Genomic DNA, 18,923 nt, shown 5'->3' with positions numbered 1-18,923 from the left:
ATTCGACCTCCCTTCCTAGCATTATCTATTTAGAAATCCACCGTATTCAATTAAGATTTCAAAAAAAATTATAATATTTCAAGTGTATTTAATTGTATCTTCAGTTGAGAATTGCTTGTAAATAGTCTCTCCATCTACTTGTAATCTTTGATGTACTACCTCAAATAGAGCTGTTTTGGCTCATTTCTATCAATGAACGCTATTGTTTTATAAATAAATAAAAAATGATTTTAAAGTATTTTAGAAAGTTGAAGAATTTAAGAGAATGAGATCTCCTATTGTATTTTAAACATTCTCATATCTCACATTTCTCTTGGAGATTTTGAGAAAATTAAATCAAAATTTTATATAAAATCTCTATAAATTTATTAAAAGGAAAACTAATGAAAAGAACTTCAAAACTTTAAATTTTAACCAAAAATCGTCCACTAACTTTATTTATTGATAAGGACAAGAGATAAAAAAACAAAAACTTGTTCAACTCAAAGCGTGTGCACACACGAGCAGTGCGAAAGCAAGCATCTATCAATTTAACAAAAAACCAACAATGCAAAAGCAACACACAAATTACTTTTTAAATATTTCATCGGGAAGGAAAAGGTTAAGAGAGAGACTGTGAGGGTAAAGAGAAGAGAATGCTAACCAAATCCATTCAAACTAACATCAACAAATCCCAAAAAATTTAGAGAGAGAGAAATTTGAAATAAAAAAGGGAACTTTAACGAAAAGCACTCGGTACTGTTCACGTTAACGAAAAACCACATTTTTACACTAAAAAGTCAATCCTGGTACTATTCACTTTACCCTTTATTTTGTCCTTATCATTAAAACTCAAAGTTTTCAAGCTCTTTTCATTAGTTTTCCTAATAAAAAATTATATTGTTGACATCAATACATGACTACTGCTTAGCCCTGCACTTAAGGTAGCCTCTCATCATCATCTCTTGTTCAAATTATGGAATTCTTTATTAATTTTAACCCTAACCAACTAAACCCTAAAAATAAAAAATATTGGATTATGATCCTTAATGAAAGCACATTAGCTTTTCTGATCTTTCATTTATGCTTTTGTTGTTAATTTTATATTGAATAAATTAAAGAAAAGTCAAATAAATTGTTTGAAGAATTGTTAAAGAACAAATAGGAATGTGAAAATCATTATTCTAACTTTGTTATTCATATGATAATGACAAGAGAGCTTCAAATTTTGAACCTTTTATTCAATTTATAAAATAGTTAGTATTCAATTTAAAAAATAGTTATAGTGCTAGTGTTTTATTATAAGAAATGGTAAGTGTTTGGTTTACGAAATAGTGACAATACTAATGTTTGGTTTAAGAAATAGTCAGTGCTTAGTTTATGAAATAATGATAGTACTATTACTTGGTTTAATAAATAGTGTATTTAGTTTACGAAATAGTGATAACACTAGTGTTAGGTTTAAGAAATAATCAGTGTTTTAGTTTACAATGTGTTCGGTTTAAGAAACAGTCAGTGTTTAGTTTACAAAATAGTAATATTACTTGCGTTCAGTTTACGAAATAGTCAGTATTCAATTTACGAAATAGTCAATGCTCAGTTTAAGAAGTAGTGATAGTATTAGTGTTCCGTTTAAGATATAGTCAGTGTTTTGTTTAAGAAATATTGTTCAGTTTAAGAAATAGTCTTCGGTTTAAGAAGTAGTTAATGTTTAGTTTAAGAAGTAGTCAATGTCCTGTTTAAGAAAAGTGACAGTATTAGTGTTCATAAAACTGAATAATAAAATTTTATTTTATTTTTGAACTTGTAATATTATTAATTAGTTTGTTCTAAAAAAATTTGAAAGAATAGTCAAATAAAATAAATAAATAAATAAATTGTTTATGAAGTGAGGTGAAAGGGGAGAGAAGCATGGCGTGGAGAGAGGTGAAAAAAAATAGAGTGAAAAAGTTGATGCGGATGGATGAGGTGAAATGAGAGAAAAATTGATAATAATATGCAAAAGAGGGAGAGAGAAAGAGGTTGAACGGTTGAGTGAGAGAGAGTGTGGATGTGTGTGATATGACGCGTGGGATCGTGCGTTAGTATTTGTTGATTTTTTTTTATTTTTTCGTTATTATGTAAAACTTTTGTTTTTTTCATTAAAATTTGAACATTTTTTATTAAAGTTTAAACCATTTTTATTAAATAAAGTTAGTATATGGTTTTTGGTTAATAAAAAATTTTGAGAAGCCATTTTCATTAAAGCTTTCTTTATTAAACTCCACCAAAAATCTATGAATTTATAAATCTACGACAATCTCTCTAAATTTCAATTGAATGCACACTAATCCGTAATCAAAATAGGTGAAATTGAATTGAGAAGAATTTGATTGATGAGAAATAAGAAAGAGATTCCTAAGAAAGGTGTTTACTAAACTATCAGAAAACGGAGTAGGAATAATGTCAATTCCAGATAAATTGTTTACCAATTCACACTTTTGAATTGGAATTGAAACTATTTGATTACTAAACTACCCTTAATCTAAATTAGTTATTTTACGTGGTAATTAATAAAATGATCTGAGTACAGATCCTCTCCGGATCTAGAAAAGTAATCCTAAGGGTAAAATAATTCAGACCATTGAAATTTAATGTGGTTGGATTAAATATCAACTGCCAGATCACTCCTAATTTTTACATCCGGAGAGGATTTTTACTCCCCCCATTACTCCCCAAGCGGCCCAATTTTTCGACCTTTTCAAACCTTCACGTCATTTCCTCTTCTCCCAGCACCCTTCGTCAGTCCTCCCCAGCCGGCACGGCCATCGCCACCACCCTCTCCCTCCCACCCCAACATTTTAATTCCTCCAAATTTTACTAAACGCAAGGATACCCGTACCGAATCACATTCCGACTTTTGATTCTGATTACGACACGTAAACACGCCCCTAAAATAGGGGCAGCCAGGGTTTAGGGTTTATGGTTTGTGGGGAACCATGATTATTGACATGGCTACTTGAACCCTAAACCCTGTCAGTTGAACATCGAATCGGCGACGGCAGCCTGTTCGACCGTTCTGGGGCTGTGACATGAAGCAGAGGCCGGAAGGTAAATCGACGAACCAACCATGGAACTTTGCTTGGGAGATGGCGGCGGTGATAGCAACGCCCTCGTATTGCCAGCTAAGAGAAACAAAAGGAAGGGCACCAATCAGGTGAAAACTGAAATTAATTTACTGATATCACCGCTTTCATCTTTTCTGTCAATGAATTCCAATTAATTTGTTTCTGAATCGTATTTGATTTTACCCTAGGAGTGTGGAAAACCCAGTAAAAGAAGAAAAGCGCCAACGGTTAGCAAATCCCAGCGGAGGAGGCTTAAGAAGTTGGAGGTTCGTTGGTCTATCTGTCTGTGCGTTTTCGTTTCGTTTTGATATTTGTTTCGTTCTTCGCTTAATTTGATTTTACCCTAGGAGTGTGGAAAACCCAATAAAACAAAAGCACCAGCGGTTGGCAAATCCCAGCAGAGGAAGCTGAAGAAGTTGGACGTGTGTTGGTCTATCTATCTGCGCACTTTCGTTTTGTTTCGGTTTTCTCTTAATTTGATTTGGATTTGGAATGGTTTGCTGTTTTTAAATTCTCCAGGATGAGAAGGAAAAAGCCCTTTCAATCTCCAAAAGCATTGAGGCCTTAGAGTATGTCTATATATACCTTCCTTGCTCCCTTCCCTCTTTTTGCTTGATATCTAGATGGGGTTTGATGAAATTAACTTTGTGTTGTTTACGTTTATCAGGAAATATAAGCTTCCAGAGACTGCATATTCTCTTCTGCAGTCTTCGAAGAACATTGGCAAGGTTTGTATTTGCCATTTAATCAAATTTCGATTCATTTCTTTATTCTTAAAAGGAGTTTCATTCTGTTTAATCACTATGTTTTTAGGTTGAGTCTAAAAAGGAGAAATGTCAAAAGGGCGTACTATTTTCCAAAGCTGGCTTTGAAGCTTTCGTGACTGACCCCCAACCATTTAACAAGATAGATACTTGTAGTGAAAGTGAACCTGAGGTAGAAAAAACCCTATCATGGCGGGATATTGGCAAGAATGATCAGGTGCAGTTGAAGATATTACAAAAAGAAATCCAAAAGAAGACAGCTTTTTCATTGGACTCCTCTCAAGGTCAAGTTTGTGGCAGAGGGCAAGGCGTCAATGGCGGAACTGCTGCTACCTTGTCAGTTATTGAAAATGCTATTAGCAACAAACTTGACATGTCTTTGCAACAAGACACAAACATTTCTCCCACTTCATGTGTGAATTGTGTTGGTGAAAAATCGAAGACAGTATGTTTCTCTTCATCATATTATGAGTTTGTCAAAGTATCTTTTCTTCATGTTATTCATTTGGCTAACCGATTACATCCTCCCATTATTGGTTGATACATTTTAAAAAGGAAACTTTAGTTGGTCTTTGGGCATATATTCTATTGTTACGATACTCCCTCCTTCTCAATAGAAAATAAAAACAGGAACAAACAAATAACGTCCTATGAGCAATCGGATATGACATTGGATTTTGGATAAGTAGTAAGAGTTACAGACTAACAATGTGCAAAACACAATCAACATGCTATGCTTTACTGTTTAACAGTAGTTAGAACTGTGGTATTATGGTTTTTTATATATCTTCTGAGTGACATTCATTTGTATGTGACTGCTACCAACTAACTGTACCTGGGGATGGGTTTGGACAGGACCACGTAAAAGAGATGCCAAAAGCAAATATCAGCAGGGTGAGTAAATCATCAATTTCTCCTGCACTGAGGCCTCTTATTTCCCCAACCATAGTGCATGTATCAAGGCCCAAGGAAGTTGAAAGCACAAGGAAGGATCTTCCTATAATAATGATGGAGCAGGAGGTAATGAAGGCTGTAAATGACCATTCCACTGTTATTATATGCGGAGAGACTGGCTGTGGTAAAACCACCCAAGTTCCTCAAGTAGGTTATTGCCATATTATTGTTTTTATATTTATTGTTACTGTGTATGCTTGGTCTTAATGTCCTTTACTCTCCTAATTTCTACATTTTGGTTCACATATTGCAGTTTCTTTTTGAAGCTGGCTTTGGTTCTAGCTCCTCTTCTGCACGAAGTGGTATGATTGGTGTTACTCAACCTGCCGTGTTGCAGTCCTTGCTACTGCTAAGCGTGTGGCATATGAGCTTGGTCTTCGTTTAGGTAAAGAGGTTGGGTTTCAAGTTAGGTATGACAAAAGGATTGGTGAAAGTTGCTCCATCAAATTCATGACAGATGGAATGTTACTACGGGAACTTCAGGTTCAATAGCAAAGCAGTTTTTTCTAATGCATATCATGATCTAAATAACTATGCATCAAACAATCACTTTTTCGCTATACTTATGCTCTGTGTGTGTGTGTGTGTGTGTGTGTGTGAGTGAGTGATTAGGCTTTTTGGGCCAAACCATTTGCACATAATATGACAACATTTGTGTGTAGGACTAGTTTTGAAGGGAACTGGATAAATAGATGGTTTTAGATGATGGAATCAAACCAACAATATCGTTCCTTTTTTTTTTCCTTGAAAATAACACCCCCTTCTCCTCACTCACATTCCTTGCTTGTTTCTCTCATCTTATTGAAGAGCCAACAAAGGATAAGGATGAAGCCATTAATGTCAAGTTGCAGTATCATGATGTATATGCATGTATATATTTATATACATACTATTGAACCATGAGGATGGAATTACTAGATTATTGAATAGTATTTGTACAATTTATTTTTGCATGAAGATGCTCAAATGGGCCACTTTTATTCAACCCTGAACTGAATGGTTTTGGTTTTTCCCCTTTCTCAAGTGTTCAAGAATTGACCGTTACTTCTTGGGATCTATTTCCAACCTGTTCATTTTACTGTCACATTTATGCGATTTTGGAGTATAGCTAATTTAGCTATGCATGTTCGGTGTAGTTAAAGGAATCTCTTTTTTGTACAGAATGACTTTTTGTTGAAGCGATACTCTGTCATAATTCTTGATGAGGCTCATGAGCGGAGCTTGAACACCGACATACTTATTGGAATGCTTTCACGTGTAATTTGTACTCGCGAGGTGAAACTAAAGAATGTTTATTGCCAAGAGTTTTTTAGTCAAGATTTTTTACCCTTTTGTTGTACTGATTTGCATATGGTGGCAGGAAAGATATGCAGAGCAGCAAAAGGAAATGCATTTGGGAAGAACTATAAATCCTGATCAACGGATATTTCCATTGAAGCTTGTTCTGATGAGTGCCACCTTGCGAGTGGAAGACTTCATTTCTGGTAAAAAGCTTTTTCATGATCCCCCACCAGTTATAGAAGTTCCCACCAGACAGTTTCCTGTATCCATTCACTTCTCAAAGAGAACTAAGGAAAAGGATTATATTGAGCAAGCATATAAAAAAGTCTTGGCAATTCACAAGAGGCTGCCACATGGGGGCATACTCGTCTTTGTCACTGGGCAGAGGGAAGTAGAGTACTTGTGTCAAAAATTACGTAGAGCTTCAAAGGCACCGAGTATAAAAACATCTAAAGGGGATACCAGGAGTTATGCCAGTGAAGTTTCTGAAATAAATTCTGCTGAGGAAATAGACATGAAGGAGATTAATGAAGCATTTGAGGTTCATGGAAGTTCAGTGGGCCATCAAACTGATAGATTTAGCTCTATTGATGAAGATCAGTATGATATAGATGAGGATGAGTTGGATGCCTCTTATGATTCAGAAACAGAGAGCGAACTGGAAAGTTTTGGTGACGATGGGGACTCATTGTTCCATGATAGCCCTGAAATTGATAGTAATGTTGCAGAAGTTTTAGGAGAGGAGCGGGGAATTGCTTCATTGAAGGCCGCTTTTGAAGCTTTAGCTGGAAAAACATCTTTAAACTCCAGCTCTGATGCAAAAGAACCTATTTCAGATACTGTAGACTCTTGCATGGGAAAAAAGAGTGGGTTTGAAGATAATAATTCTCCTGGCACATTGCATATTCTCCCTCTTTATGCAATGCTGCCTGCGGCAGCTCAACTTCGCGTATTTGAAGAAGTCAAGGAAGGAGAACGTCTTGTTATTGTGGCCACTAATGTGGCTGAAACCTCTCTAACTATACCTGGGATAAAGTATGTCGTTGATACTGGAAAAGAGAGAGTGAAGAACTACAATTCCTCAAGTGGCATGGAAACATATGAAGTAAAGTGGATAAGGCATCGGCTGCTCAACGTGCAGGAAGAGCTGGAAGAACGGGGCCTGGCCACTGTTACCGTCTGTATTCTTCTGCAGCATATAGTAACATATTTCCTGACTTTTCTCTGGCTGAAATATCTAAGGTCCCTGTAGATGGTGTTGTCCTTCTCATGAAATCCATGAATATTGATAAGGTAGGTGCAAAATGTGTTTTGGTGTTGGGTCTATGTCTCGTATAATCTTCTAGCTGTCTTGTTTTCATGTTAACAATTTACAACAGTGGGGGTAGACGTATACTGATCCCCAAGATATTAATGTACCATAAAACATTTTGAAGTTTTCTTCCAGTAACTTGATTTGTGGGTTTAACTTCACAAGATTTTCATGTTCATTCTCCTGACTATGCGTAAAATTGACAATACTGACCTCATGGGGTTAGGTGTGGACAGTGTGGTATCTTATTGGCTGTAGATGTATCATCCATCTTCTTGTGTTCATGGTTTTGGATGGTTCTTACTAGGTTTTAGGCAGTGTTTTATTTCACCTGAAAGTATATTAATTTTTTTTTTTTTATCACGATGCTATTTGCTAATAATGTTTTTTATGGTCTTATTTATGCTTCCTTTTTTACATCTGGACTGGTGTTATACTATATGACCTTGTTTTTTGGGCATCCAGGTATCCAATTTTCCATTTCCAACTCCTCCAGATGGTGCTGCCTTGGATGAAGCAGAGCGGTGCTTGAAGATTCTTCAAGCACTTGACAAAGATGGAAGACTGACACCTCTAGGGAGGGCCATGGCTCATTACCCCATGAGTCCTCGCCACTCTAGGATGCTCCTTACTGTTATTCAAGTCTTGAGTAAGAAGAGTTCCGGAGCTAATTTAGTGCTAGCATACGCAGTTGCAGCAGCTGCTGCTTTGAGTTTGTCAAATCCTTTTGTCAGGCAGTTTGAAGATAGCCACAAAGAAAGCCATGACTTGACTGAGGACGAGAACATTAAAGTTATAGACAAGCTAGAGAAGTTGGGGAGGAAGAAACTAAAAGAAACTGTGAAAATGTTCCGTGAAAAATTTTCTAATCCCAGCAGTGATGCTCTGTCCGTAACTTTTGCTTTGCAGTGCTATGAACTTGCAGAGAGCCCAGTGGAATTCTGTAATGCCAATGGTCTACACCCGAAAACAATGGAGGAAATGTCCAAGCTGAGAAAGCAACTACTCCAGCTTGTCTTTAATCAAAGTGGTGTTTCTGGTGGCGAGAATGACTTGTCATGGACTTTTGGAAGTCGGGAAAATGTTGAACATGTTTGGAGGGTTTCCCACAGTAAGAACCCTCTTTCGTTGTATGAGGAAGAGCTCCTACGCCAAGCTATCTGTGCTGGTTGGGCAGATAGGGTTGCCAAACGCATTAGAGGAAGTTCAGGGTCATCTGAAGGAGATAGAAAAGTCCATGCAGTTCGATATCAAGCCTGCATGCTTAAAGATACAGTGTTTCTCCACCGTTGGTCATCTGTTTCTAATTCAGCCCAAGTATTTGGTATACGGTGAGTTGATACAGACAAGACGTCCTTACATGCGCGATGTTACTAGTGTTAAAACAGAATGGCTTGTTGAGTATACTCGGTCTCTGTGCACTTTCTCTGCACCCCCAACGGATACCAAACCTTACTATGAGCCTCTAACCGACCAAGTATTACATTATGTCATTCCAGCCTTAGGTCCTCATTTATGGGAGCTTCCACTACATACTGATCCAATTGAACACTATAAAGACCGAGTGTCTGTTTTTGCTTATGGTTTGCTGAACGGCCAGGTGTTGCCATGTTTAAGATCTCTTCTCGAGTCTATGGCCGCCCCTCCTGCTACTGTTTTAAGGCCAGAGGCAGCAGGTCAAGCACTGGTAGGGAATCTTTTGGCCAAGCTGAGAATAAAAAAGATAGACATTTGTGCTATGTTAAGAAAGGTCTGGAAGGAGAATCTCAGCGAATTGAAAACAGAAATCCTAGACTGGTTTCAAGAGAGTTTCCGCCGCAAGTATTTTGAAGCTCTTTGCTTGCAAATGCACACTGAAGTTCTTTTAGAGCCCGAAGAACGATTCCCCAAGACATCGAGGAGAGTAAAAGTGAAAAAATAGAAGTGCTGGTTTGGAAGCTTGGCCAGCATACTCACATTGTTTCTTTCTACATGCCATAATTCTGTGAAAATGTGAAAAATGACCAGAAGAAGGAATGGAATGATCAAGACCAGCAACAGTATGGATTTCCGCTCCACATTCTTTCTCAAGTGCTTGCAGAATTCGGTTTATTTAGTGCAGATGTGCAGTTGGTCTACCTACTAGTATTATTCTTTTCTGGCGATTTCAGGCGAACGATGAGTTTGATAAGTTTTGCGCATCGATCTCAATGTTCAATCCTCAGTCTTCATTCTTTCTGTACAAAACAGGGGTAAGAAATTATATTTCCAGAATTATCTATGGCCATTATATTTGAGTGTTTTGAACCCTGTTCATTCCAAGTGAAAGAGTTGGAGGCTGAAACCGTGATAGCCCCCAGCTCCAATACAATCGAAAGTGATTGCACCACTCCCAGCTGGATATTAAGCTGTACATTAGTCTCTGATAACGTAACCTGCAGCTGCGTGCTCATTCCGAACAGATCGATCAAAGTTTATCTTTAATGTAGGTGGGTCTGGTGGATGATGTTTGTTCTTGGATTGTTTTCCGCCTGTATAGATTCTGCATTTTGCATCAACTAGATACATGTTGATGGTTTAAGTAGTACTGAACTAGGCTAATCTTGTTTCAAACGGGCCATTTGTATGTAGAACGGAGTATCCAACAAAATTTCATAATGCCCTAACGAATCATCTTCGCATCTATGACAAATTATAATTAAAGGAGACAGATTCTCGCCGGATTTTTCTCCTAGGGATATCATGACCGTTTATCGTACTTCGTGCGGTCAAAAATCATTTCAAATTTTAATATTAAATATAAATAATATTTAACAAAAACTGACTACACGATAAACGATACGAGATATCTAAGATCCCTAGAAAAAGGATCCAACGACGATTCTTTTCCATATTGACGTTCATTTCTACGTAAAAGTAATTGTTCCTTAGTCAAAGAACCTTTTTAATTCATACTTCTCACTTGTTTTTCTTTCTTGGTTGCTGGGACACATAATAACTTTACACTTGTGTAGAATTCGTTCATGTAAATTGTTTTCCCAATCTCAATTATTTTGAATTTGTGTTTGTATTATTGAATTTTGTTGTATCTAAAAATATAAAGGAAAACTAATGAAAATGGTTTGAAAACTTTGAGTTTTAATGATAATGACAAAATAAAGGGTAAAGTGAATAGTAACAGGATTGACTTTTTAGTGTAAAAATGTGGTTTTTCGTTAAAGTGAACAGTACCAGGTGCTTTTCGTTAAAGTTCCCAAAATATAATTTCAGTGGTCGGACCGGTCTAGAAAGAAGTGAGGTCAAAACCAGTCATGTCGTAGCCGAAACTGAATGCGCAATATAAATATGAAAGAATGAGATAACTAATTGTTATACCACAACTCTTCCCATTTTTCTTTCTTGTTGTAAGTGTTGGAGTGGGACGCTTTTTTCTGGGTTTAAAGCTTTAAATTGTAGGTTGACAACTGTTATACAAATACAAACGGAACTGCAGTAAATTATTCATTACAATGTCATTGAAAAAATAAAACTTAAATGAAAATATCACAGTACTGTTTACTTTAATGAAAAACCAAATATTTACACTAAAAAGTTAATTTTGATACTATTCACTTTACCCTTTATTTTGTCCTTATCGTTAAAACTCAAAATTTTTAAACTATTTTCATTAGTTTTCCTTTGGAAAAAAAAAATGAAGGAGTTGGAACGGGTAAACCAATGATGCAAAAAGCAGAGGTCCAAAGTGGTTCACGTTTCTGCAAGAAGCAACAAACTTTGTGAAGTAGAAGAGAGGGCCCAACGAAGGGTAGAAGATATGCGAGGAAAGCAGTCCTAGAAGCAAGATGTGGTTATTCAATTTGCTAGACTCTTTTTATTGTAAAACCTGAGCTGATCGTATGCTACTTACTTTTCCTTGCATGAAACCCTGTCTGATACACTAGGATAGTTTTTTCAATTTGCTAAAACTTATTTTATTTTATAACATTTTCGTACCTATAGGTCGATCTACAGGATTGATAAACCATTAGATATTATTAACAGACCACTGCAAATCTTTTGTGATAACATTGCAGCTGTGTTCGAGTTATTGAATTCATGAAACTTGTTTTCTGTTAAGTGTTCACATAAAGCAAAGTACATGCATGCATTTAGGTAAATATTGTCTGCAATTTATGATTTTACTATAAATGTTTTAAATTGCAGAATAGTTATGATCACTCATTGAGTGATACGCACTTGTGTCAACAAGTATGCAGGCTCACTCACATAATTACAATAAAGAGGATCTGAGATGATATAAGGAAGACAAAATTACAGTTAGGAGTTCATCTCAAACTCAGTAAAATCCATATTTCATCTAAAACTGCATGGGATATAGAGTTTAAGAGGTGGAAGTTGACGATAAACAACAAATAAGATCCAATAGTCGACTGGATATCGCAGGGATGAGACATTTGTAAAGACATTTGATTCCAAAACTAGTAAGAATATTTCTGTACTACCTTTACAAAGGTTGGGATTGGACACTTGGAATCCCTTGTCTTTACAATTGTCTCATTCAAAGCAGAACTCAAACGGCTTCGCCAGTCATTACTCACCATTCAGGATTTCTTGGGAGCTGTTTCCAACCAACCACAAGATCGGGTCAAGGCGGTGGAGGAGTGGGTGATTAATTTACGAATGATTAAAGTTGGCCAATATTTTAGCACATTTAGAAGTTTATGCGGCAAAAGAATCCAGTTATTTCAAAAAAATCATTACAAGAAATGAGAAAAGCCCAGGCAATTTCAAGATAATAGTACCTAGAAACAAAAATAAATTCAAACAATTTCAAGATTACCCTACCTGGAAATAAACAATTCCACCAGAAAGAAACAATCATGGCCAGATTAGTAAACCCCCTAATAATTTCAAAAAATTGGCACATCTTGCTTCCACAACTGGCACTTCCGTTTGTATTTGTTGGACATAAAAAAACCAATATTACAAATACAAATTCGAAGGATTAATTGAGATTGCGAAACAATTTGTTTCAAAATTAATCTCCTTTACCGAGAGCTAATCTTTGCTCAGGGATCACCTTTAACCTCGGCCAACCTTGTTCGAAAATTTGTACTTTTTTCACCTTTTTTTAATCCGGGTTAGAAATTGGTGTCCAAATATTTGATTCCCCGAACAAAAATCCGCCTATCAAGAAACTTCAAGATGATTTAATAGCAGCTGATATATGAAACCTCAAAGAAAAAATTAAAATCATAGTAGCAAATAAGAATCCAAGTGTATGATAAATAAAAAATTAAAAAATTAAAATGTTGAAAGAAGAAAAATTGTGATCCAGTAAACATTGGAACACATACCCATTGAAAGGAGAAGGTTCAAGCAGAAAGGATATCGATTTACGCACAAATAAAATCCTGGAACCAGAGAATAACATTCCAAGAAGAACTATGTGCGACCCACACATTTCACACCAAACACAAACCATAAACCAATCATATTAAACGGAACTCAACCTCAAAAACCATCTGTAAAATATAAAGACAGAGAGAGAGAAAGAGATAGAACGCATCCGCTTCGGTGGAGGCTCAGAGCCGTTGAGGAACTTGCTAACCCTAATTGCGCAAGGGGGTTTATATAGGAGCTGAGGGTGATGGGAAATGACTACTTTGTCCCTGTTAAATCCACAAGACGATTTATCATATTGTTTTATTTGTAATTTTGATGTACACTTGGAAAATAAATCTTTTTCCTAACACACGAAGGATTATTAGCCTTTGGGCCCTTTTCTTTCTTAAAGTCCTCTAACCCATAATGTCATGTGGCACCCGTGATTTATTAAAAATCTTATCGAAAATCTATCATCAACGATTCTAAAAAGATAACGACACGTGGCGCGACGGAATTAGATAAAAATTTTATCAGAAATTTATCCTCAGTGATTATAAAAATGTAACAACACGTGGCGCGACGGAACTAGATAAAAATATTATTGTATGAAATAAAAATTACTAATATTTTATTGCCTATTGTCATTGTTATTCAATTTAGAGATGAAGATGCAAAAAACAATTACTATGAAGCTGCTCTAAAGCAAGAGACAATCGCTTATTGGACGGGAGTACATTTTTTAACACATAATATTGGCATCTAACACTAAAATTTAGTTGCATGAGATAAGAAATTTTTCTTCATATTAAGTAAACTTGGTTGCATTGCATGAGATGATAAATCTCTCTGTATATTAGGCTTTCTAAGTATTGACGCAAAAAGATCATTTCTTCACTTGCCAATTGTTTGAGTAAACTCACTGTCTTGCTACGCCTTTCACTGACTCGCTTGAGTCAAACTCGATCACGAGGATCATTCATTGTTCACTCTCATTATATCATCCGCAGGGATCGCAGCAAACAAGGTCTATATTATCATATAGAAACAACCGAATCGGCACTACCGGAAGTGTTTCGCTAATCGGCAGGCAATAGAGCATGTAGATAATTATACCCAAGATCTGCTCAAAGTTGTTGAAATACACAAAAATAACATGCAGCCTGCATTCTGCTCATACATCACCCGGAATGAACGACAAAAAGGTCGTACCCAGTGCACAAGGCTCCCGCTTTACGCAGAGTCTGGGAGAGGTGAATGTCGGCTATCCTTACCCCCATTTATGGAGAGGCTGCTCCCAAGTCTCGAACCCGAGACCTACCGCTCATGGACGAAGGCACTTGCCATCGCACCAAGTGCGACCTCTAAAGTGATAAAATAACCTCCACATTAGAGTGATAAAATACTCTTTACAAATTGATCAATTAATCTGTTTATTAGCATGATGCACAGGCAAATCATCAAACAGCTACCAAGTTTGCTACACCGATCAATTTGAAAAAGCTTACCGGGGTGAATCCTCGATATAAGATAATATATAATGACAGTACAAAATGAATACTAATACATCGGCCAAACCAAAGTTTTTCAACCACTCTAATTGGCGAACATGAGTGCAAAATACGACTCTTTGCTAAACTTGGAGCTAAGAGAAAGTCCTTTCGAAATCGTTAAGATGAGGGAGCAGATGCTGGAACTTACTCAACTCGTTCATTCACTCATTGATTCCATGGACTCCACAACATCAATCAAAACTAGCATTTAAGAACTTCAGCAATTCATTCCTTTTGTCTTCAGCCGCCTTGTCTTCCTTTGTCTTCTCAAGTTTCAGTAGAATCTGCAAAACGAAGGAACACGTATTTTCTCTTCTATTTTTAGCCACGACAAAAGAACAAGGGATAGACCAGCGCAGATGCCCCTAACATCTCTAACAAATCTTTGATAAACAGTACACATAGTATTACCGAGCAAGGCTTACCTTTTTTCCAGAGACAGCACTGCGACGAACTCCATCATCTTTGTCACGCCCTAAAAACTGCAGGAAACAAAACGTTATTTCACTGATAGAAAAATACGATAAAATAAAAAAGAATATTGAAGATGTAATTATAAGAGAGTGAAATGAAAACCTTTGAAAGCTGAACAGGGCCGCTACTTCTCTCATTCTTCTGTTTCTATATATGGCTCCCATTGCCAGGAAAGAACACAATCCAGACACATTATCCAGGCAAGCCAATAAGCACCCAGTCATCATGCCACAGACCCCAGCTCCAATTTCGAAGAGCCAATCCATAAAACAGGCAGAAAGTACTATAAGCACCTCAGCTATTGAAACATAATATCATATGCATCCAATGGCCAACTTTGTGAATGCAAGAAACTGTGTGTATGCATGTCACAGTTTAATTAGCAGAACATAACAGGTAAGTTTGAAGAGAAAACTTCCTATGTGCAACTTCTCGTCCAATTTTTTGTTTAGTCGTACTAAAATTATTTACCACACACTGAAGGTGGATCAAGATGCATCCACAACTATATAAACAAACGCAGTAGAGTTCCAGCATATATCTTCGTTAAGCCATGGTCTGGAACAGACAATGAATCAAATTATCACAAATTTGGACAAAAAGTCACATCGAGGCAAGATGCACGATCAACTTCCACGTCTTGTCTTACTGTCTCTAAATCTTTTTATTACTCTTTGAAGTTAGAGCATGATGCATGTATAACAATTTTAACAAATGTCATAGAGTTGACAAAAATTAATTTTTTTAATCAATAAGCTAGAAAAGGACAATGATAACAGCCTTAACACAATTTTAACAGAGGAATCATATGGATTCAAGAGAGCTACATAAAGCATAATGGCCTACCTCTTTGAGTTTCCTATGATGTTTACGGCGATGAGTCTTGTTCTGGTCCTTTTCCTTGCCCTAGATGGGACGGATCAATTAAATGAGACCAAAGGACTAGCAGAAAATGTAATGTAATATAATTACGTTACAAAGAAATGCCAAACAAGCACCTTCTTATGTCTGTCACTCTTCTTGCGCTTCTTTGACTTACTAGATGTTTCAAGCTCACTGTCCGAAGAACTATCACTTCTACATTAAACAAAAAACAAAAGATGTTAAAAGGAAAAGCCATCCAACTGCCACCATTAATATTCTAACGTGTATCTAAACCGCACTGCCCAGTAAAATAATGATTTCAGATTGAAATTCTAAAAGCAGAAAAACCCATAACAAAGCATATGAATCACTTCAGCAACTCAAAATCTTTGCCTAATAGCCATATAGCCCTTATCAATTACCTTAAGTCGACGCACCTCACAGGATCCACACATCCTAAATATAATCCACTACTTTCCCCTTGACAACTAAAGCTTCCGGATCGAAAACCATGCTTCAATTTAACTTAAATTGATTTTAACCAACTGATGCATTTTTTTTTTCAAATTTAAAGATAAAAGACCTTAACTTTGAGATGAAAACAGCCTAATTTTCCCATCCGGGCCGTTTCGAAACTTTCCAATGTTAGCTATGGGAACTACACAAATCACCAAATTGCATAAAAATTGCAACAATTTACATAACCATGTTAAACGCCGAATAAAATAACTCAAATTAGGGTTACTCAGAATTAGTCACAAAATTCAAAACCCTAATCAAACAGACGATAAAACTGATAACAAAATTAAAGCCACCATAAATAAGCCCAAAAAATAAAAGAAGGGTTTTGTAAATTGACCTGGATTCGGAAGGAGAGGAGGAAGAGTAAGAATCCGACGAGGAGTGGCGGTGGCGGTGTCTGCGACGTCGTTTAGTGCTGGAGCGACTGGTCTTTGTTCGGATCTTGAGGGCATCTTTGTTTTTATCCTTGTCTTTGTCTCGGCGACTGCGGTGGTGGCGATGATGTCTGCGGCGAGATGCAGACGAAGACGACGAGGACGAGGACGAGTCCGAGGAGTACTCAGACAACGATGAGGACGAGGCCACCATGTCTATGAGAGAGAGAGAGAGCTTGAGGCGACGAAGGGTTTGAGAAAGCGGAGTTCGGACCAGAACTAGAAGAAACTTTTATTTGGGGGTCAAAACAAAAAATCCTTTTGGTTGAAGTTTTTCTTTTCTTTTGGGACACGATTTTGGTTAATTAATTACGGTGGTGGAAAGCGATTATTTGATTTAATTGACGTTTAATTAGGGTGATAGAAACTAATTATTTTGATACATTTTGAAATGGGATCAATTTTCACTGTATATAAAAAAATAGATTTGATAGGACATTGCTCTCTCTCGGTTGGAGACGCTCATGCTTGTACAAGAGTTTGACTTTTCATATACAGTGAATTTGATTGTTTAGGGGCACGATGAATTTGGTTTTTATATATTTGATCGGTCTATGTATGGCTATCATACGTCTTTGGAAGTCAATTTGTTTTTCATGCAGTAGATATTCTATGGTTTTACATATGAAATTGGTTACCACGGTATGAGAGTCATTTTATTAATCAGAAGAAAGAAATTACACTTAGAAATGAGGGAAGGGATGAAGGTAAAGTAAGTGAGGATACAAACCTTACTTCTCATACAACATAAAAAGAGAAATATGAATTCAGTGTTAACTTCTTAGTTCCTATTTCATTACATTCGAGTATCATGATAGACATATTCTTTGCAAAATATTTTTGCTGTCCAATTGTTTCTACTTGAAAAAGCACACAAGGAGAAAGAATGTCTCTCCTTACCTGTGTGCTTTTAAAATCTTTCTTCCTTTGCAAAAGATTTTTACTGTCCAATTGTTTCTCCTTTATTTTTCTTTGGTTCCATTCTTGACCCTAACCATAAAAATACTACTTGAATGAAATTTCAGCACTCGTAGAGATCCTGTGGTATTCGGAAAAGTTAACACACAACATTGAATTTAACTCCCTATTTATAAAAACAATGCGCAGCAAGCAACCGGACTTGGGGACCAAGTAAGTTTATTAATAAAATACTACAATTGTTATTTACGTTGAATGAGGATGATGACAAGGTAAACACCTATTTAACTTGGTCCTTACTCCAAGGAAATGGGAGTGTTCTCCAAGTAGACAGATAAGTCGTACATCTCTTCAAATATTACAAAAACACCATTCTTTCTTCTTTTTTTTTCTTTTTTGAATACAACACCATTCTTTCTTTTGGTCATCACGTTTTGACCAACATGTGAAAATGTGGATTAATAACATATACATATATACACATTATATATATTGTTTGTACCATATTTGACAAATCCCGAAACTACTGAACACCGATCAACGTTATATCATCAAGGATCCGCAAGAGTTTCCCTCCAACTAGGAGGCCAATCATAGCATGACACGTGTCGACATCAGAGGCAAATCATAGCACGACACATGTCAACTTCAGGGGTCAATCACAACACGACACGTGTCAAAGTCAGAACAAAGCTAGAAACTCTATTCTATAAAAGGAGATCATTTTCTCACAATATTGCCTAATGTCATTTGTAATAAACCATTCACTAGTACTCACAAAATGAAAGCTTGAACCTATGTACTTGTGTAAACCTTCCCAATTAATGAGAACTCCTCTACTCCGTGGACGTAGCCAATATGGGTGAACCACGTACATCTTGTGTTTGCTTCCCTATCTCAATCCATTTACATACTTATCCACACTAGTGACCGAAGCAATCTAGCGAAGGTCACAAACTTGACACTTTATGTTGTACCAAAGTCCTTGCTGATTTTGTAAATCAACATTTGGTGCCTTCTGTGGGAAACGCACTTATTCCTACTCTCTTCAGCTTTATCAAGTTGGTTTCCTCTATTCGTACACTCTTTTTTTACCAAGCATCCCTTTCCAACATAGAGAGCGAAGGAAGCCACAACACGCAGAACGACACCCCATCGCACCTAGTGCGAAGCAATGAAAGAAAGAACGAAAGAGGCTTGTTCTTCAAGCTAAAGTCGAGAAGTTGGAGGCTCAGAACAACAAGATAGCAATAAAGAATGAAATCCTCCAGGAACAATATGTGAGAAGCTCTTCGAGACGTTCTACGAAAATAGGCGTACTCAAACACGCGAGCTTGTTGCCCCTATGGACATCAACCATCATGTGGGTGCCTCCAACACGGAGGGTCACCTTCCTT

At 36.7% G+C, this 18,923-nt stretch overlaps 2 protein-coding genes and 1 long non-coding RNA gene across 3 annotated transcripts; 1 reads left to right on the top strand and 2 right to left on the bottom strand.

Moving 5' to 3' along the window:
- Positions 1 to 2,682: 2,682 nt before the first annotated feature.
- Positions 2,683 to 10,034, top strand: LOC126621926 (ATP-dependent RNA helicase DEAH13-like). Its single transcript, XM_050290547.1, is given in 14 exon segments — positions 2,683 to 3,175; positions 3,275 to 3,352; positions 3,434 to 3,508; positions 3,606 to 3,655; positions 3,754 to 3,814; positions 3,900 to 4,295; positions 4,706 to 4,951; positions 5,058 to 5,127; positions 5,130 to 5,287; positions 5,966 to 6,079; positions 6,165 to 7,200; positions 7,203 to 7,378; positions 7,863 to 8,707; positions 8,709 to 10,034. Coding segments are annotated over 14 exon segments (4,002 nt in total). The 5' UTR covers positions 2,683 to 3,088; the 3' UTR covers positions 9,319 to 10,034.
- On the bottom strand, positions 6,374 to 13,042 carry LOC126621931 (uncharacterized). The gene is made up of 2 exons (XR_007623227.1): positions 11,902 to 13,042; positions 6,374 to 6,585 (listed from the first exon to the last, which is right to left on the bottom strand). It is a non-coding gene; the product is annotated as an uncharacterized LOC126621931 (long non-coding RNA).
- A 1,108-nt stretch (positions 13,043 to 14,150) lies between these two features.
- LOC126621930 (uncharacterized) lies at positions 14,151 to 16,864 on the bottom strand. Its single transcript, XM_050290550.1, has 6 exons — positions 16,512 to 16,864; positions 15,787 to 15,865; positions 15,635 to 15,694; positions 14,891 to 14,935; positions 14,740 to 14,796; positions 14,151 to 14,598 (listed from the first exon to the last, which is right to left on the bottom strand). Exons 1-6 carry the CDS (start codon positions 16,760 to 16,762, stop codon positions 14,506 to 14,508), a joined length of 585 nt encoding a protein of 194 aa, XP_050146507.1. The 5' UTR covers positions 16,763 to 16,864; the 3' UTR covers positions 14,151 to 14,505.
- Between the last annotated feature and the right edge of the window lie 2,059 nt (positions 16,865 to 18,923).

Source organism: Malus sylvestris, chromosome 5 (assembly GCF_916048215.2).
Source record: "Malus sylvestris chromosome 5, drMalSylv7.2, whole genome shotgun sequence".
In the NCBI taxonomy this organism is placed as follows: domain Eukaryota; kingdom Viridiplantae; phylum Streptophyta; class Magnoliopsida; order Rosales; family Rosaceae; genus Malus; species Malus sylvestris.
This window is presented reverse-complemented; position numbering and strand designations above follow the sequence as displayed.